This window comes from Branchiostoma floridae, chromosome 16 (genome assembly GCF_000003815.2).
Source record: "Branchiostoma floridae strain S238N-H82 chromosome 16, Bfl_VNyyK, whole genome shotgun sequence".
NCBI lineage: Eukaryota > Metazoa > Chordata > Leptocardii > Amphioxiformes > Branchiostomatidae > Branchiostoma > Branchiostoma floridae.
In genome coordinates this window covers 9889057-9910485 of record NC_049994.1, presented here as the reverse complement: position 1 = coordinate 9910485, position 21429 = coordinate 9889057, and the positions used below count along the sequence as shown (strand labels likewise).

The 21429-nt window shown below is 40.9% G+C and overlaps 1 protein-coding gene across 3 annotated transcripts; it reads left to right on the top strand.

The window, feature by feature from the left end:
- The first annotated feature begins 110 nt into the window (after positions 1-110).
- Positions 111-21416, top strand: LOC118403377. Of its 3 annotated transcripts, none has more exons than XM_035802081.1 (6): positions 111-275; positions 11472-11538; positions 13579-16429; positions 16744-16835; positions 17402-17482; positions 17825-21416. In XM_035802081.1, the coding sequence occupies exons 3-6, from the start codon at positions 13591-13593 to the stop codon at positions 18176-18178; spliced, it is 3366 nt and encodes a 1121-aa protein (XP_035657974.1). In that variant the 5' UTR covers positions 111-275; positions 11472-11538; positions 13579-13590; the 3' UTR covers positions 18179-21416. The 3 variants fall into 3 exon arrangements, with proteins under 3 accessions (XP_035657974.1, XP_035657973.1, XP_035657975.1); XM_035802082.1 differs by lacking the exon at positions 111-275 and adding an exon at positions 6902-7047; XM_035802080.1 differs by lacking the exon at positions 11472-11538 and having other exon boundaries at positions 156-275.
- The last annotated feature ends 13 nt before the right edge of the window (positions 21417-21429 follow it).

Here is a 21429-nt window from a genome sequence, read left to right as displayed (position 1 = left end):
CTCTAACTGACTTATGTATTTCATATAAAATATAATAATATCTTTATGCATTGGAAATTAATGACAAATATGACTGTTAAAGAGCAAAAAGTCATTACAGAAACTCCGCGGATAAATACTTCTTGGCTCTACAGAGTAAATGCAAATGGACCATCTGGAGATTGAGGAGAAGTACGCATGCGTGTGACGTCATCGTTCTAATAATAGTCACAGGAAACCGCTACAAGAAAGAAAGTGGCTGAAATCTGGCGCAAGTAGAGGCTCGGAACATGATGGTATGTCTCTTTTTAATACATTTTCACAAATCTTAACGTTTTTTCTTTCCCATCCCAAGGTTGACAAAGGCTTAGGTTGAAGAGATACCGAATTTTGCCGTCGATTTGAAATTTTGGGACGCCGAGATCTCGCTTAGCCGGCCGGCGGTTAGATTTCTGGGAGAGTGGGGAGGGCGATGATCGTGGTGATCATACATCCGTACTTCAAACAACATCCGTACTTCTGGGTGACTAAAAGGCTGGACGTAGCTCTATTCTCCATCTTCTTGACAAACTTTTACGTCTAACACATTACGTTGGATCCATTCTGTGGGTTTGGGAGAAAACGTATAACCTGATCATTCGGACTGGAAAGCAAACAAAAGTGTAAACACAGCAAGAGGTCGCGCGCGTTTGTGACTTATGCCATGTAAGTAACATTCTTTTACAATCTGTACCGTCTTGTACACATAAGACAGTGATCTTTTCCGTTTGTTCTGGTACTCAATAAGCCCGTGGTGCGATCAGAGCTAACTGTAGCGTGTAGGGTTTCATTTGAAAAATTTGTAACGGACGTTATAAAGTGAAAGTGACTAGATGCAAATATGCATAGCGAGCCACACTGTTTGATTGTACATACTAGTAGTACTGCCTAGTCTGCTACGGGGGAGGGGGGCTTTTTTGCCCAAATCTATCCATGACACAACTCCTAAAAGCTGGTTTTTAACAGCTTCCATTCTTGAACTGTCCTGGGAAAGAAATTGGCCAGTGTTTTGCACCTGTAAGGTGTTAAGATGTAGGGGGGTGTCCTGTGATGTGAGCGTGTGTAATTTTGTAATTACGGGGATAGGCCCATTTCCGAATGATGTCATTCCTCGCCTAGCTGGTTCCAAACCACCGTCTTTCCAATTTAGGTTCCTTTGGGCGTAAAATTGCCTCCGTCATTAAGAAAAAGACTTTTATGCATTGTCCGTCTCTCACAAGTGATCATCCCCTTTTTGTATTACTGCCCAGTATCAGTTCTGTTCCAAGTTTTACATTCAACATTCTGGCTCAGGTTTTGTACCCCTTTGCCAACAACGTCATAGAGTTAATTGACTGTAAGAATGTGGGTTGACCCGGTCGTGTTCAGACAACAGTGTATTTAAATGGAGATGACAATTTGTCAAAAAAACGTGAGCAAAATGGCTGCTATAATGAGAACTCGTGGAATGATATCTTACATCTGAATTGGTCAAACAGTACTGTATAGAATGATATCTTAAGTCAAACAGTTTTAGAGTAACATACCAGCCTCCTAACATGATCTTTTAAAGGAAATGGGAACTCGTTGGCTTCCTTGTACATATGCTTATATCATCATTGTGAAAGACAGCTTCAATGGTTAACTTATACCCCACCATAGTCAAAACAAGTCATATCATGATGTATTCTGGCACATTTGCAATCTTAAACCTACTCACTGTCATGGTTTGTGTACTACAGTATAGGTCCTGTAAATTTTGAACTGTTTTCCAGTGTTTTCATTTTCATGGTTTTTGTGACAACCTCTACAAAGCAAATTCATGCTGCTAAAATTATATTTTTCATGTTTATGCATTACTTCTGTGCTGCAGAATTGTTTCGTTTGAACAGCAAATTCAAAACACAGTCACTGAGTGTAAAACTCCTTTTGCCTTATACTGCAAAGTCAGGTCCCAGCAAAATTAGAGGACTTTTCAGTAGCAAGGAGCGACACCAGATGAGCTTCTGTAGATGCATGTTACGTACTGTAACCTTTTCCAGACATCTGACCAAGTTGAGCCCAATCGCCTTTATTCTGGGTCTAGTTTGCCTTCCTGTTGTTTGTTGGTATTGTCTCCTCTTTCTGCACTTAGTAGCAGGTCACTTGCATCTGTGTTTACTTCGGCTGGCTTCTTTGTAGTTCTCTTTTTCCTGTTCTTTGTACTGTTGCCCTTTTCACCTTTAACTAGTACCCTATTTGTGCCCACATGTCTCAACTTAATACATTTATATTGCTTAATGAAGACCTTAATCTCGGTAAACTGCATGCTGGTAGCCGAGGGCATCAGTGGTTAATGCAACCGCCACAGACAGACTTTGAACCACTGTTGTCAGTGAGACTGTGCTGCTCACGAATCTTGCACCTGTCGAGGTCAGGGTTGGAGGTCCCATACACAGTGCAGGGCTCGAAATTCATTTTTGGGATTAGGTGCACTGGTGCACCCAGCTTAAAAAATTGGGTGCACCAAAAAAATTTTGGGTGCACCACTTAAATTTAAGTAGAATGTCAAAATAACCTAAAAACAAAACTTAGTTACAAGCTATCAACTTCTTAAACAAGTAACATGACAGACATTTTAATATCTTTCTAACACTTAGATGTCTAGAATATGATGTATACTAGTATACTTGATATCTTTCCATACATAAACCTAAGAAAATATTTGGGTGCACCCTGTGCACCCACTGAAAAAGATTGGGTGCACAGTTCCAATTTTGGGTGCACCTGGGTGCACATGCACCCAGTATTTCGAGCCCTGCAGTGTCACAGGAGGCCGAGGGGAGGGTGCGCTGTTTCAAGGGTCATATGATAGTGTGTGACAGGTTTGTTACCCACCCTTTATAAAAGCTATATACTATAGGCCAGAGAAGTGCAAAACTTTTTTTTAACTCTATGACAAATTTGGTGTTATAATGAGTTATTGAGGAAAATTCAATGTTCATGTTGGCCAAGTATAGGTACATTTTCTATTACTGATGGAAAACAATGGATGCTGTTTGAAACATCTAATAAATTCTATTCTTATATCCAGCAGTAAAGACTGATTTTGATACATATGTTTGTATGTATGTAGTATAATTCCTATTCCGGAAAAACTGCTCTTCTAGAATTATCTAATTTACTAAACATCACTTTTGGGGGTTGTACACTAAATTACCCTTAAATTTGGTTCCATCCACTTGTGGGTCTGGGTCTTCACAGACAATTCTTCAAAATTACCAGCTAAAATGTATGGCAACCTGCAATTTAGCAGGTAAGGGACCATTTTGTTCCCTTCTGGTATTTGATCGTTATTTTTGATGGATGGAGCAAAGTGAGTTTGCACACTGATGAAATCCAAAGGTTGTTTGCTTCAGATGTGAAGGTTAATCGATACAGGCATGCTATTTTTGTGGGGAGATCGTTACACCTTCAACCCAATTGTTAACAATATCTGTTTGCCTGTCTCATTGATTTTTAGCTTCTGATTAGAATAGATGTGATATAAAGCAGAACTCAAAATTCAATATTTTGGAAATTGGTGCATGAATGAAAAAATAATTGGATGCACAACAAGTATGTAAGCAAAGCCATATTCCATTTCTTCATCATAGCTTAAATGTGATATTCTATAAGTAACTTCAAAATTTCTTAACACGTAATACAACATAGGATATATAATTTTTTCTGATGCCTAAATGTCAACTTAAGTTACAGCACATACCTAAGCCTGCACAAATATCTACTAGTAGGTGCGCCTATAGTTTGAAGGCATTCAGCATAATTTACGCACCCAGTATTTTACATCCTGAAAAGAAGGGTCCGCAATTTTACTTGCAGTCAGGGTTCAGCAAGAACTGAAGGCTTGTTAATCCATATCTTATCAGCCAATGCAAATATTGACATGAGAAGTTACTGTTAGTGTGATAAGTGTTGATCAGAGTCCTAGAAACATGACAGTCTGTGGCTGGATTGCAATTACAACAGTGAGGTTTTCTGATGCTTCTCAACAGTTTATGTAAACCACAGGTATAACTGTATGATATTTTAATTTGATTTAAAACATTGAAATTGGAAGATACAACAAGATTGTTATCCACAAAGCTAACTGATGTGAAGTAGTGTTGATTGTTTCATTACTGTACAATCTAGTTTGACCCTGTGTGTTTGAAGTGGGGTGTAGGAATTCTTCTACCAAACAAGGCCTTTAGACTCATTGTGTGCGGGTAAGTCTAGCCAAAGTGTCTTTTATGTAGTATATACAACAAGGGCTTCAAGTGCAATTCGCAGTATTAGGCAGGATGTCCAAATATGGGCATCTGATTACTCTCAAAGCAGAGGTTGTAGGGAGAGATCGTTAGCTTCTTCTAATTGGTATTGTCAAGGGACCCAGGCTGTCCTCCTTTAAACTCTGCTTTGAGAGTTGATTCACAGATCATTAGTCAGGAACAGGTGCCAGGTAATAATCTTTCCCTCCAACATCTACATTGAGTGTCTCGGGATTTTCTGTCAGAAAACTGGTCCTAATTAGAAAAAGGTAACAATCTCTTCCTCCTGCCTCTCATCCTAGTCTCTACCAGACTGACTATGCTGCCTGGCTATTATTGGAAGAATAATTTACCAGGGGAGGTTTGCTACCAGAGGGTTTGGCCGGCCGCGAATGCTAACCTTAGCGTAGACTGACTCCCCTGTTCAATTTCCCAATTTTTTTTTCTGAATTCTACGATCTCCGTATCCCCGTAGGAAGGCCTGGTGGAGGCTATTCGCATCCTCCCATCTAATAATAATATATCATGAGGATGCACTGTCATGATTTGAGCAAACATTGACTCTTGTATAGAATATAATGTGTTAAGCATGTCATATTGAGTTGTGCTGAGCTATTGTTGAGGTTATCAAACTATTTTCCACTGAATGATTACATAGTCAAAATAGATAAAGGAAATGCTTTCAAAGGATCAAGGTGGCTATTACCTTTTTTGGTGGACTGTACTATTATCTGTTGGGAAAATCTAAATGAAGTGTCCACAGTCCACTATTTATGTTTTCTTGTTTATTTCCTTTCTTTATGGCAGCCCCAATGTTGACTAATTTCTGCATATTATTGCTGTAAACAGGGAAAATGAAAAATTTGGTTCAACTGGCTTCTAGAATTATGAAATCATCATGATTCTAAATTTCATATGCAGGCAGCAGTGCCAGAATCCCTGTTGGACTTATGAGCAGCAAATAGACAATGTTCATGATCTATTGACTGTCATGACAGGACCTATCACTCATCCAATTTGTCTGTAACATTAAAATTCACCTTCAGCTTTCCATATTATAACTTATAAGCCTTATGTCCTGTAACAGAAGTGTATTTTCACCAAGGACATTTGAGTTCTGGTGTGCATTACCAAAGGGTGCTTCAATCCATCATATAATGTTACAGATGTAAAAGTGTGATACAATGTATCATTTAAGAAAGAGGACATGTTGTCCTTCACTGTGACCTTTATATCAACCTCGAGTCTATAAATCGGAGTTAGAGATTTCGAAATCGTTGAAATTTGCTGGCAGGCTGAAAATTACTAAGCACTGGCAGTATCTGAAGCCGTGTCAGATGCTCTTGTATTGCCAGTACATCATGATAAAACAGGGTATCATGTGCTCGGTAAAGTGATTGCGTTTCAAGATGACTGATGACTGCAAGTGGCCACCACATGTAGCACTCTTGCAACCTGAATTTTTACCCTCTGGTTGCCCAGCGTCAGTAGGAGGTTGCCACTACTATAGTATTAAATCTCACAGTGATAGATGTTTAACCCTAGCCTGGTATCCAGTCGTAATATATATAGCTCCCGAGTCTCTTCTCTCCTCTTCGCAATTATTATGTGATTTCGAAGAGGAGATACTCAGGAGCTATATTATGGCTGGATACCAGGCTAGTTTAACCCACTCCCTTGAAATTTAAGTTTTTAACAGTCAAATCTGATATGTGAAAAAATATAATCCATATAGTATATACCATGTGAAAAGTAATCGGGATGGACGGCACATCTGCATAGCTCTTAATAACAGGATTTTGGCGTAATTTTATGCCGATCCTCTACAGGTTTTCCCCAGGGAGCTATCACGCTGCCTTCTTCCAAATTGAAAAATTAGCCACATGGCCCTCACAGCTCTTCATATGACTCATGCGAGCAGTGACAACTGCATGGGCTGATTGTACCATATGCCAGTCTGTCATACAAAACCCGCCATTTTGAGTAGAGGTCAGGCGTACTTACAGTATAGCTATATATCATGCATGCAGATTTACACTTTCTATATTAAAAATTCTCACGCTTTTCAGGTCAATTTTTGTCGTTTGTGTGAAAATACAATATTGTAACACTATTCTCTAACATGCAACTATCGTAAAACAGCGTTACCATTTTAGAAAATTGCTGGCAGACCCAGTTCTTGCAATTGCATGATGTTGATAGCTTGGGTTACTAGTCCAGTCTGCCCATGATTACAGTAATAAAGAGGCTGCATAATTCCACCTCTTACTGTTAATTTAGCCATTCTGTCTTTGTTTTCCCCTCTCTGGTGTATACTTGCAATCAGAACAGTGCGATACGTCAACCAGTGTTCCTCGCCGTGAATCGATATTCATTAATAAAACATTTTGCTTGAGTCTGCTCCGGTGGTGGCTCCGACTGTTTCAAGCCGGCATTAGCATGCAAGGCACGGGCGCCATTATGCGAGATGAAATGGATTGTGGGCCCTTTGGGAGGATATGTCAGCTCCGTGGCACAGATAGAAGGCGAGCAAATGCAGGTAACATCGTTGCACCTCCAAGGATTCCTACAGAACCAAAAATCACCGATTTCGCTGCCCTTTTCCTAATCCTAGCAAAGTACGACATTTGGCAAGAGCTTGAGCATTCTTTCGTAACCGTCTACATGGCGCTGGCGAGCGATCCATCTTGGTGATCTTCGATGCAGCCATTACCCCAGCATAAATTTCATACGCAGGCACCGTCGGAGGCCCGGTTGGAAGGTATTTTGTTATTTGGTCTTGCGTCTAATTGAACACCCTTATATCATATAGGGAAAATGGGGTGGTCTCAATCCTACCTGTCAGAATCATCTATTTTGGAAATTAAGATTCCCTTTCCTATTTATTTGTTTGTTTCAACGGCAGACAAATAAAATGGGATGGTTCGAGTACCGCCCACCCTTGCCTGGGCCTAAGGGACTAGTTATTTCCCATAGTCGAGGTGTTTACACTAAAGAGGCGTGGCAAGGAGCGGGTTATAGTAAAATGTAGAATACAAATTTGACTGTGAATATCATTCTTGTTATGTCATCATAATTCATACTGTCGTATTGTAAGGAGGCCATATGCAGTCTGCTAAAATGCTGTGAGAACTTGATTAATTACTCACCATATCTGGATATTTGATATTCTTTCTCAGAATAATTACCAAAGTCATGATTTTTTTTTAATAATAGATGACCTAATGACATTGCCCATGCCCTCAATGTATTATGACCACTGTGTGATTCAACTGAGGTTGATCATGTGATAACTGCGATCCTTTGATATCCTTCTGTCCAAGGTACTGTGGTATATAAAATATGTTAACGTAGTGTTTGGGATAGGTTTATGTAGTGGTAAAAATTGATGTACCATAGTTAATAAAATCAGGTTTAGTCATCACTAATGAAATTTTTATGTTTTGTTGTTGCTGTTATTAAATGGATCCAGAGGTGACCAGAAATGACAGTGGAGTAATTGAAAAAATTAGTATAGAATTTCCCAGGAATATTTTTGAAACAAAATCCATGCATTTTTTTTGTTTGTAAAAATGCCCTACAAAACCTCCAGCCTAAATTTAAATCAACATTTTGTAGGAATTGCCCACCCTTCTATTTCATACATGTACATTTTGTAAGTAGCAGGTTTTTAAGTAGGCGTTGGTATGCGATAGATATGTTTGCCTGGTCCATTGTGCACAATGATTGGCTTGTTTGTTTTTATCCTTTGTGGGCCTCCATCAACAAAGAAACGACAAACACAGAAGTTGGATCACCTTGTGCAATGTAACAGTTTCCCATCGGTGCCCAGCAGCCCTGATATGTGCAGACAATTTTCTCAAGTTCAAGATTACTAGTAGCGCACCATTTTGAAGCTCAATTTCAATGTCTGCATTTCTAATTTTCTAGCAGGCAAGTTAGCCTCCTTCACCGGCCTCTCTGGGAAGCTTGGAAATTTTTTTTTTGGGGGGGGGGGGGGGGGGGCGTAGGTCGATTCGCGATTTTTAACCGGGAATATGCCGGGAAAGGAATATATGCCGGGAAAGGAATATACACCGGAAAGCTTGTACGGGCTAGGCGAAATTGGCTTCCCAGTAGGCCTGCTACTCTTCGGTATCTACAAAGCCCTATTAAAAAACACTTATCACCATTTGGTATGGATGTGCGAACTTCCCGTCATAAACGCGTCCAGCACTGGCAGCCCGGCACACACCCCGTTGCGCGATGACCCGTAACTTTGTAACGGTCGTCGGGTCACGCATTTCAAAACACGGCTCATTTGAAAACGAGTACTTACCGTAGAAAAACTCCGCTGAAACTTCCCATCATGTACGAAAGAGCTTCCCCGAGTTGAGGGAAGGACTATCCCTGGCCATTGCTGTGGTCTGCGAAGGCAATGATTGTTTTGTTGGCCTTGCTACAGGCCTAGGCAAGTCGCTCTGCTATCAGATTTTGCCGTCCGATGATTGCCAGAGAACTCACCATGGTCATCGTCATCTCGCCACTTCATGCCCTTGTTGCTGATCAGGCAAGGCTTGTTTGCACTACATGTACGTGTGGGAAATCGTTTTTTGTATTTTTCGAGATCGAGCGACCGTCTTTTTACGGCTCTCGTCCCCTCCCCATTCAGATTGCCGGTCGGATCATCGATGGTGTATGAAAGTATGTTTTAAACCCACTGGAAAAAATGTTTTACACTGATCTGAAATGTAAGTTTTGCACGTGTATCAATTATTCAAACTGTTGTATCAATTATTGTAACTCTGGAAGTGACAAAGGCAGGCAGCGTGTGCACGGTTTCTGGTAACGTTACGTAGGTTTGTGGCACGCTTCGGGGTGGCCCTGCACTATTAACGTTGAAGTGTGAATTACTTCTCGCGGCAGTGTGAATAACTTCTCGCGAATACATTAATTGGCCGTCTGAAAGGCATTCTTAATCATTATTGCGTTTGTAGATACCGAAGAGTAGCAGGCCTACTGGGAAGCCAATTTCGCCTAGCCCGTACAAGCTTTCCGGTGTATATTCCTTTCCCGGCATATATTCCTTTCCCGGCATATTCCCGGTTAAAAATCGCGAATCGACCTACCGCCGCCCCCCCCCCCCCCCCCCCCCCCCCCCCCAAAAAAATTGCCAAGCTTCCCAGAGAGGCCGGTGAAGGAGGCTACAGGCAAGTGGTGTTAGCTTCTTCACAGTCATACGGATTATAATATTATTATTATCGAGATGTGGATTATAAGAAGATGAAATTCTAGTAATGTTATAGGTTGTCTCCAGCTTGAATTTTTTTTGCTCTATTATTGTCTGGGAGGCCAATTTGTTCATATTTGTTGCAATTGTTTAATCTGTCATTTTAAGCTTGAATTTAGTAGAATAATATGATTTTCATCAATGGCAATTTTATGTCCTTTTTGGACGCTTGGGTGAATTATTTTCCATACCTTGCATGCAAAGAAAGCCTATAGATAACCTTGTCCTTATGGCTTAATTTCATGATTCAGTGAGAGATTTTCTTCTATTAATCATCCTTGTGCACCAGTATGTTAAAAAACAGTACATGCTTTTCCACTGGCTTGTTGTCTGTGAGGACTCCAAACCTGAGTTTAAATGTTTGCATGCTACAGGCAAGTAGAGTAGACAACCTACAAATTTTTAACATATTCACTGCTACAATGCTGATTTAGCAAGCAGTATAGATTCTGACTGAAGCCCTTGGCAGCCACATTTTAGTTGCAGGTTACATTCCACCTTCATGGGGATCGTTAAGCCTTTGGTTAAGGGAGCCGCCAATGTCAGACCTCTACATGAAGAACCCATCTGATGCTCATAGATAGTGAGGCCTAGGAAAAAAAATGTTGTGTTTCCTGTTTCCCTACCTTCCCTAGAAAAACCTGCCGACCCTAGACTTTTTTTGGGGTGGGCAGTAGAGTCACATAGCTTCCAGTTAGAATTTTTATTCAGCCTGCTTCCTATTGAATTAAAAACAGTCTGCTTGTCCTATCTATTGTGCACAAAATCAAAGTTTGACATCGAAAGACAAGTGTCCTCATGCATTTCAGTTTCTTTTGTTCAACTGTATTGTAATATGTATCACTAGATTTTTGGCTAGCCTAAAAAAAATTACAAAAAAAAAAGATATCCCCTACCTACCGACCCTAATTTTTTCAGGACTGAAACAGGAAACACAACATTTTTTTTCCTAGACCTGAGATAAGAGTAGGGTTGACTGTATGCTACAGCAAGGAGGTCCTCTTTTCAACCTCCTTGGCTACAGAATTACTCAGTAAATTCATTTATTGGGTTGTGGGGGGGGGGGTGATCATGATGAAAGGGAAAAGCAGGTTTTTGTAATGTTTTAGCTTATGCGGTTGAAACAATTCTTTGATAGTACAGTAGTAATACATTGGAGATTTGTGGTAGAAAGGTGACCACAAAAATAAAACCACTGCAAACATTTCAAAATGTCTAAAGACTCTAATTCATTCCTCCTTCAAGGGCTTTGGTCCTGTATATGGTGGAGCCTCAGGCATAAAACCTACATGTCTGCATACTGATCATTAAAAACCTAACATACATTTACTCATAGATAAGAATGGGGGAGATTCAGTAATACTAAATATGCTCTTGATGAAGCTGGGTGCAATATCACTACATTTTACATTACCTTATCGACCTGAAGTCTGGATCAGGCTAGCACATATTTCCCTCCATAAAGCCCTGTCTGCTTTTTCTATGTTCTCAAAATCAATACCAGAGCCTCTGGTTAAAGATAAAATGTCATTACAGTATATACCTTATACTTGACCTCTGTGCTTTAATATAAGACTGGTGTGACTTAGAAGCTCTGTACGGATTGGGTGCTAGAAGATAGCACATTCTGACATTCAGCCCTAGTGCCTTGAACTTTTCCATATTCAGTGCTTATTCTTGCTGTTCCCTAAATTAAAGAAATTGACCTACAACCATGCACAATAGTATTAACTTATTAAGGACAAAATGTTTTCCCTTTGCCTTTTGTTAAAAATCCTATGACATCTTAAATTTCGTTGGTATTGACATGAAATGAGAGGGGGGAAAAAGAGTACACTGAATATGTAAAAGTGAGTAGGGTGTGTTTTCTAGACTGCAGAGATTTTTTATTAATCATAAATTTGTCCTTTCCACAGGGGAAGTGGAGATTATTGTGATTTGCAGTTGAGAAGACACCTTTGAAGTAGCAGCAGCGCAGTCTGGGTAAGTTGTTTAGCTGTCTTTATTTGGAGCCATTTTCTGTTTCGAAAAAGTCTAAAATCTTTGCTCATATTCATACCGTTTCACACATTTTAAAGATGTATTATATTAAAGTGAAATGCGTTTTCTTTACATAAACATACCTGTCTACCTTCCAGCAGAAAATCTACCTTTAGTGTTTTTTGCATAAAAGATATTCTCAAAATGTGAAATAAACATACATGTACATATGTATCACTTGCAATCTTACAGGTTTCAAGTGATTTTGACTGGTCAATGTGGGTTGTTAAATTACTGTGAATTGGTTAAGTTTGTAGGGACTTGATTTTGAGATGGGAAGCAAAGGGAGTTTTTTGATCATCGCAAAATCTGTGCAAGTAAAACCACCATGAACATTTGCACTATAGAAAAGGTGACATTTAGACACAGTTGGAATGATGACAAATCACAAAGCTGCAGACTATATTTTGAGCGCAAGCTTGTTACGTCAATGGATAGGTCACTGCACTGCCAGGTATTGGAGATATTCACTGATCTGATAGCGCAGATGTATAGCTATACATGTACATGTGTATGCTGTACTTTAACTAAGGTCTGGGCATCCAAACCAGCAGGTATACAAATGTAATCCCGAATGTAGTTGAATATTGTATGTAACCTTGCAGTCTTCAATTTCGTAACTTCCAGACCTGTGTATGTATGTTCTACCGTTTCTTATATGCATTGATGAAGGTTAGACATCCAGGTAATAAGATATGCCAAAAAGGAGTTACTCAAGCAACTGGATATGATTTTGGGAAACAGTGAAACCGGGTACCAGTAGTTTTAGACTGTCACCGACGAAGACTAGTGGATGCTAGTTGAAACGTCTGACCGTTCCCAAAATCATATCCAGTTGCTTGAGTAACTGCTTTTTGGCATACATTTCTTGAGTAACTGCTTTTTGGCATACATTTCTTGAGTAACTGCTTTTTGGCATACATTTCTTATGTGATTTCAGCCTTAGCTAGATCAAAGTAAAGTACTATGCTGTACTGTAGAATAATAAGAGACTAAAAGTAATTTGAATGCATGAAAGAGCCTCGGGGCTCACGTAAAAAGAGCAATTGGGTCAAGATGTAGTCTAAATGCTCTTTCACTAGTTTCAGTCCAGACGTACTGGCCCAAATTGCCGTAATTTAGGCCAGTGTAAAAGGATTGAGTGAAGATGCAAATTGCAGGTTTAGTCCTCACCATCTAATTCCCTGGTTCTCGGACAATTTTCTATAATACTAGTAGTCTAGCAAGAGGGTGTTATGAAATAGGGGCTATGAGTGTGAGGAAAACTTGTATCTGATTCTGTTCCCTTCCAGAAATTGTGCACACCATGGTTCAAACTTCACCCTCCTCATATTGATTTCCAATGTAGCACTATTTTTTTGATATTCCAGAACCAAGAATTGGTGTGGCCTTACAAATTTTCTAAGCGTAATTTTAAGTTTTGAACTATTAAAGCCTTGATATTGCAGGGTTCAAAAAGACGTTATCTACCCTAGAGCTAGTATTGACTACTGAAAACTCTCTCTCAAAGATACTTAGTATTCTATGTTCAAAACAGGCATGTATCTAACTGGCAAGAAGCTTAATTGAGGTTTTGGTAGTTCCTGGCAAAGAATGTTACATTTAATAGTAATGAGGATGCATAATGTTGATTGCTTTTGGGTTCAGATGTCTGGAAAAACCTTGTGTAGGATAAGCAACATCTCTGCATGGTGTAATACTTTGGAACAATTTACAACGAATTGTGACCTGAAAACTTACGTTTCAAATCCGTTTTATTTCTGTGTAGACTAGGCTGCAGATGAGCCTGACTGCATTGGACTGGAGAACAATGTTACGTTTATGAAGCTGAAATAGTTTATGTAGCTGAAATGTTTTTTTCCTACAAGACACTTATGGCTACTAGAGATTTCTGTGAGTTTCAAACAATCTCTAGAAACAATAGATTGTGTCCTAATAACCAAAGAAAACTCACATTTCGAACCTGTTTTTATTTTTTTGCAGACTAATATCAAGATGGAGGAGCCTGCACCAAACCTACCCATGACTTCTCCAGGGCGGCCAACAGAATTCATTCAAACCACGCCCAGAAGATCGTCCAAAAGTCCAGACCGTATACGAAACATTAGCGTGAATTATAAAGAAATGCATACGATCGAGGCAGAGGACCTACCCCAGAATGTACGGAAAGCCTCTGAGGCTTACGAAAATAAAGTGGCTGATGAGTCTGGTAGATCAGCCAAAGAGTGCAAAGTTAAACCACTGCCACAGAACGCTTTTACAAAATTCTCAAATGACAGTCCCTCGTGTAGTCCACCTGCCATGAGGCGCTCTCGAAGCCCTGTCAAGATCTGGGAGTCAACTCTCCCCCCTTTCGATGCTCCTCTTTACGGAAGCGCAGGAACACGATCGAGATCCCGCTCACGCAGCCCAACGTTCGGCCGCGTCATCGACCCGAACCAAAGCAGAGGAAACTCGAGAAAAACAAGCCTCTCCTCGTCTATAGCATCAGATGATGTTAGATTGATCCGTGTGGCCAGTCCAGAAACCCCTGTGGCAACAGGTGGGAATGAACGCGGGCGATCAGTTAGGAAAGAGAGAGCTGTCTTAAAGGAAATTAAAGTGGAAAGAAGAAAGTTACTGATAGCTCAGGAGGCTGCGCGTATCCCTAGTTTGATTGCTCCTTATACCGGTAGCCCCGATTCTGCATCGGACGACCAGGGTAACTCCAAAAGTAACCAGTCCACACCCAACAATCATAGTAATACTACAAGTCCAGTGGCCCAACCAGTGGCTGCCACATCCCCACAGCCCAAAGATGCTTCCGCTCCCAACCAACAAAGACTCCCCAAAGACAAAGAGCAGGCCAAACAGGAGCAGAATGTCCCTCCGCCCAAAGTGGACCAACCGCCTCCCCGTGAAAACTTGTTTCGACGAATGGTCAGATATCTTAGTCCTTGGAGAAGGTCGTCAGATAGACAGAACGGGTCCTCAAGACGTGCTTCTGACAAACAAAACACGAACTCTAACAATAGTAATACTGCTAAAGTTAGTGGAGATGCTTCCCAGGCTAACACGCCTGCCAAGGATGGGAAGAAAGTTTCATCCCCTTCAAACCAGCAGGGATCAAAATCAAATGAGAAGGAGAATCTAAAGCAGCAGTCGTCAACGGGAAAAACGAGAGGCGGGTCTCAGGGCGGAAGCACGGGGAAGTCGTCGCGGCAGAAGGGTAGCAGCTCGGACCGTTCCCAGTCCCGATCCCCCAGCCGAGGAAAGCAGGGCGATACGCCGTCTCGAACCAGACAGGTCAGCCCGCCTGGTGACCAGGTCAAAGTCCGCCGAGATCCGCCTGTAAAGTATCGAACGGATCCGCCTAGACACAGGAAGCAGGATGCAGCGATGGCCAGGAGGTCCGACCCGCACCGCTCGTCCTGTGAGCACAAGTCCCGAGACAGGCACCATGGGAAGCACGTGGTCAAGCCGCAGCCCCCGGAAGTGAACCAGGGCGATCTGGTGAACGGTAATGTCATCGTGGACAGGAAGCCGGAGAAGGAACGGTGGACGTGGATCCCCAAAATTCCCGACAGTCCCGCCCAGGATTGGGGTCCAGCTTTACCGAAGTCCTCACCCAGCCCAGATCTGGAGCACGAATGTGTGGGGAGGAGGGAGAATCTCATGGGCTCTTCCATGGAGAGCTTCAATTCCTCCATTAACGATGTACCCATGGATCCCACCTCGCGTTATCTGAACATTTGTGGTCTGTCAGAGTTCTGGCAGAAGACGGTCCTCGATCAAGAAGACAATTTAGCTCCTGGACAGTCAGTTTCTGCGCAGGATATTCATATGCGACACAAGGCAGTAGAAACCAGGGCACGTGCAGAGAGCGAGGAAAATGTGCGTTGTAAGAAAGGAAAGCTAAGACGATCGCCCCAACCAGAAGATCTTAAGAAAATGTCCCAGTCAGCACCATCCTTGAATGAACTTAAGAAAAAAGCCGCCAAATACAAAGTAGAATTAACACTGAGTCCGAATGCATCTGTTCAGGACTTGAACGAAAATGTTGTTCTAGAGACAGACACAGGGACAATCGAATTGCCAAAAGAAACCGTGCTTGGCAGCCAAAAGGAAAACAGAACGGGGGAAATCAACGAAATGAGGAACCGACTCCTGGTTTCAGCCATCAGTGGAAAAGACAACCTCGCTGATGCAATGATGGAATTTCGCAATAGAACCAACAGCTATCTAATGGCAATAGAAAACTCACCTCTAGGCTCAGCCGGAATGGCCAACCGCGAAGTCTTCTTTCCTGCTGATAAATCTCCTAAGTCGGTCACACGACCGCAAACCATCAACAACCATTCCATACCTAGCATAGCAGAAAGCAACGAGGAGGAAACAATGACACCAACGAAACCAAAAGCCCTTGATAACGTGAAAGAAGAAGAAACGATACCCGATAATGTCCCCGCAAGGGAGAATTCCGAAACCACGAATGTAACAAATACCAGGGTTCAGAAGCGACCAAGCCAGGATGAGGACAACCCCACAGCTGACCTGAAGAAGAGACTGGGTCATGTCGGAAAAGAGCAGTGCGAACAGCTGATCGTGGAGGGGATCGTGAAGAGATTGGACGAGAAGGATTGCGGGATCGAAGACGAGATCTCAGCTGGGGTCATCCAGCAGTTAGGAACAGAGGAGTTAGGGAAAGAGGAGGCTGAGAGCAGAGTGCAGAAGAGTGACCAGGAGAGCAGAGATGGGAAGTACTACCTGGGAGTGATGGACCTGGAGAAAGACAGGATAAGCAAGCTGTGCGGACAGGCTGAGAAGGACCAGGAAGGAGAGGTGTCAGAGGAAGGTCAGTAATCTCAAGGTCAACCTTGCAGTAAAGGTCGCACAGCTGCTTTTTGTTTTTGAACCGGTGGACCTGCCTTGAAATCACTAATGTTTCAGTCAGTTGTGGATGACTTATGACAGTTTTTGTTACCTAGATATCCTTCAGTGTGTAACTTTGTAAAGTAGAGACATTCTGAAAAGATTTGTAGATGGTCTGTAGATAGATTCAGGCAATGCTGATGTACCTTTACGCACTTTCTTCTTGTCCTGATTTGTTAATCAGAAAGCTAAAGCTGGATCGAGAAATATGACAAAATTTTTCACTTGACTTTGCAGCTGATGGCCTATTGAGAGCAGCAGTGGGGAAGGCACAGCTTCTAGTGAACCAGAAGTTTAAACAGTTTGAGGGGCTTTGTCAACAGAACTTGGTAAGAAAGCATGATTTTATGCCATTACCAGACTCCATGATATTGATTAAAATTGTATATCAGGATATGAATGTGCAGTCTTGCCCTCATATGTATGGAGGATGTGGAATGTACTCATGCCCTTATATGGGCTTGATATTATGTCCATATATGGACATAAACTTTGATAATGAGGTAGTCATGCCCTTATATGTATGTGCAGGTGTAGAAATGCCCTTTTATGTACATGCAAGTGTAATCCTGCCCTGATACAGAAATGAAGAAATGCCCATACATGGTCATAAAGGTGTAGTCATGCCCTTATATGTGCATGCAGCTGTAATCGTGCCAGGATCTGTTCTTCCGTCCCAGGAAGGAAATTTACTCTTTGTGTCAGACAAAAAATCTACCCTATCCATCCCAAAAATGAGAGCTTCATGACAAAAAAAATGATGAAAATATGTTCTTATTAGCTTGTAGCAACAGATTAACTATAAGAATCAACAATATTTTCTCCCACTCATTGTTGAAAGAAATATCATGCCCTTAAATGGACTTGAAGTTATTCCCATGTTTCACCTTTTCAGAACCCAGTTGATGGTGAGGGTGATCAGTGTCTCACCACCTCATCTGACCTGGCTGGCTTCTGGGACCTCGTCAATATACAGGTAGGATTCCCTTCTCTGTATCTTCATTTCTAACAATCTGAGCTTACTTTGGAGGGTGTGTTGTTAGTCTTTGGTCTCATATTTTAACAGAACAGCACCTTTAGCATGCAAGTAAACCCGCTACATTCCTTCTAGATGCAGGTGCGGGTCTGTGTGCACTATCACTTCCTAATGTACATGTAGCTTTTACAATATCTAGTTAGAAGTGTGAAGAAAACTGATGTGTTAGTGTGTTTGACAGTCTATTGGTTGTGCTATTTACATGTATAAATATAGCTGATATATTTCATAGTTTTTATGTTGATGGTTGACATTGCCGTCCATTCTGACTGTTTCTAACAGATAGAAGATGTGAACAGCATGTTTGAGGAAATTGCACTGCTGAGACAGAACGAGTGGAAATTCCCGCCACCAACGTCCTCTAACGGTAAGGACGAGCTGAGTCCTTCCTCCTCCCGCGGAACATCCACGCACTCCACCCCGGCAGCTTCCCCCAAACCTCGCAGAACGCGCCCCAAAACAGCCGGAGCCACGCGGAGCCCCAAAACCGGGGCGAAGTCTGCCGCCCGAGACGACGCCAGGAAAAGGCTGCTTGAAGCGAAGAGAGCTGCGGCTGCAAAGAAGAAAGCAAACATGCAAGAAGACAACAATGTGGAAATCTTTCTTCCGGAAGCTTCAAACACTACACATACGTAAGTGCACGCTGTGTGACAGCTGCGTGCTCAATATTTACGCATTGCTGCGTTGTACAACAGCACAACAGCACTAAGCAGTATTAGATTAACTGTCAGGAGTTTGCCTTGGAAAACGGGAAGACTGTCAAAATGGCAAGACTGTCAAGGCATCTACTTTTCCCTGTTGCACACGTTGGTAAGAGGCTTCAAAAATTTTCCAGGACATTTTTTGCAGTACCAGAAAAAGTCCCATGATCCTCCTTCTGATCTTGATATCAGGATGCATGCTGGGAAATGCTGATCTTACAAGCCTCTTGGATTTTTTTGCAAGTAATTGAATTGTATACAATACTTTTTGTCACCAAGAACTTTTTGTTGCTCTTTTTATAAAGATTGTTTATAGTGTTTTTATTTTTTTTTAATCATAAAAAGACCTGTACATTACATTACATTGAGCACTTTTGAATGAAAATTTATGATAATGGTGAAAAAAATTTCATGAGGACAGAATCATTAATAACTCATGAGCCAAGATTGTTCCAAACCCAGATTGGACAGACTCTGGTTGGATACATGTATGTACAGACCCAGCCTTAGTTCATTCTACGTACATGTAGCAAAGCTCTGGCCATGAACTAGAATCAAAGCTTGCAACTACATATAACAAGAGGTTGTACAAACCCTGGTTTGGATCATACTTACCCAGGCTGGGGTTGGAAAAGTAAAGGTTGAAATCCATTTGAGGTATTTAAAAACCCAGTGAACCATTTCCCAACTTTTCTTATTCCCCATAATGTCAACTGAAATGACTACATTGATGTCTACATCTATGTCTTCTCCATGGCAGTAGCCATTTGATCAATGACAGAGACATTTTAACTTATTGTGATCTATCCTTTTTTTATTAATCCCCTTTCCCACTGCCATGTCACAGTGATCACCAAGCTGGTCCAACCAGGTTCACAGACTTGTGTTCATCCCTGTTTTAAGAGCTTAAGCCAGAAATGTTCAGGATTTTCCTCGGAAAGACTGTATAGTGCGCATTTGTGCAGTTCATGTGTATATTGGCCACTGCCAAGAATTGTATTGAGTGAAACTGTCGCTAGTGGAGATTGATGATTAGTGAAAAGATTGCATGGTGTAAAAAGAATTCAGAATCACTCAATAGTCTGTCTATACAGCTACAGTGCAGTATTATTACTCTATTCTCTACTTCTAATATTAAGATATGCCAAAGCCAAAGTGTAGTACACAATTTCATTGTCAACTCAAAATGCAGAAAATTGTACAACCCATAGTTTGTCTTGCCCAGGAAAGTTACTTTATGTGGTAGCCTGTATTTCAGGCTTTGTGGATGGACTCTTTTTGGGGGGCTTATCAATTATTGTGCTGTTTCCTGATTGTATATCAGTTGTCTGATCAGCTGTTAGAAGCCAGCTAAGGAGACTACCCAGTAATGCTCTCAACATTCATTGAGGTTTGCCAAATCATACCTGTTTTACCTCAAGTTCATTTATTGTGTAATAGTATATTACTCTAGTGCATCATCATTATAATTAGCATATGCTTGATATCAGTAAAGCAATCATAGAACACCTGGGGTAGGTGCAAGGTAGTACCGGACTGGTGTAGTATAGTGACAAGAGTAGGGAAAATGTTATGTGTTCCATGCTTCAAAATTTCAGATTTTGTCCAGTGTTCGTTTTGGCTTGCATTGAAACGTGCACACGTATGAAAGGGGTCATTTTGGGGTGAAACTGACAATACATTGAAGCATGTTAGCATCTATATCGTGTATGCCTCCTGGACTTAAGTCAAACCTGTCTAAAGTGACTACCCAACAGAATGGGTGTATCTACAATTTGTTGGGTTCATGGCAAATATGCAAATGTTTAACATGTTATCATTGCATTTATGTATTGATGATCACTCCAAGCAGTAAACCAGGGTTGTACATTTTAAAGAATTCTAGGCAGAAAGCCCTGTGGTTGTTTCAGCATATAGAGCACTGTTTCAGTCTTTTTTAAGTCAGTGAATGTGACAAATATTTTAAGATTCAAAAAAGCTCTTTCTCCTGATGTTGCAAAGGAGGTATTGTTGCAAATGTCTGTACTGTACACTATGTACTTATCACTTTCAATGTGCAATTGTTTGTTATAATGTGAATTGTCATTTTCTGTAGTTTACCTCACTCTATAGGAGTTTTTTTACAAGCGTTTTTGTGTTTTTGTAAGTAGTAATTTATTGTGGAAAGTCTATTGCAGCAATTTTTTACATCCTAGTTTTTTAAGGTTTTGAAATGTGTGCGAAACTTTAACTAAATTATGACACAGTTTGTCAATGTAGAAAGACAATAATTGTAAATACTAGAAGACTCCAGTTTTGGAGCAGTGTGAAATAATAATGCAGACCCAGTGCAAGATGTTGGTCAAGCTCAATAGCCTATATATAGAATCTGTACAAGTGTGGTAACTGGGACCCAGTCATATAACTACAGAGCTAGCTGTTACTCAAACTCTTTGCTGACGTTGACAAAAGCCAGAATAACTTGAAAAAAATATTAAGTAAACTGAACCATACAAATATATGTAGGGACATTGAAAATGTACATCATACATTTTATTTGAACTACATATGGTCAAGTGCTCTGACAGTTTTCAGGGCCCCTTAGTCAAGGTTATCAAAAGAGGTGGCTTTCACAATACAGTACAGTGCCTGGAATTGAGGCTAAATGTGACACTGAAGCAATTATAACAGCTTTAGTTTTGTGTGGCAAATTACTGACAGGCACTGTGTTGTATCATGCCAGCCACCTCTTGTCATGGATAAAATGGGTCCTGGTTTTGAACATGCATTGTAGCTTTCCATTACCTCACATGACAAGAAATCACATGAATTTTAGCAGATGAATTCTGAGTTGGAAGCTACAGCACACACATTATGGCTTGGATTTAATGTTTAACTGCACCAAACGTTGACTTACTTGGATGGCACTGTTGTCACCAGTGTCTACTACACTTGACAAGTTTTGCTGTGTAAATTTGCCATTTTACTAGATACCTTGCTTGAACTTGCTTGATGCTCCTTAACTAATAGAACTAAAAAGCTGCTTTTAAGTCCTGAAACAGATACATTATGTCTTACAAAATATTCTATTGCATATTGCTAAACGATACTGCTAACAATATGCAGTTCACAAATGAAATGGTACAGTAATTCAATTCTGTGCAGGGTTTAAAATAAATGTGTTCTTAGGCTGATCATTGTCGTCTT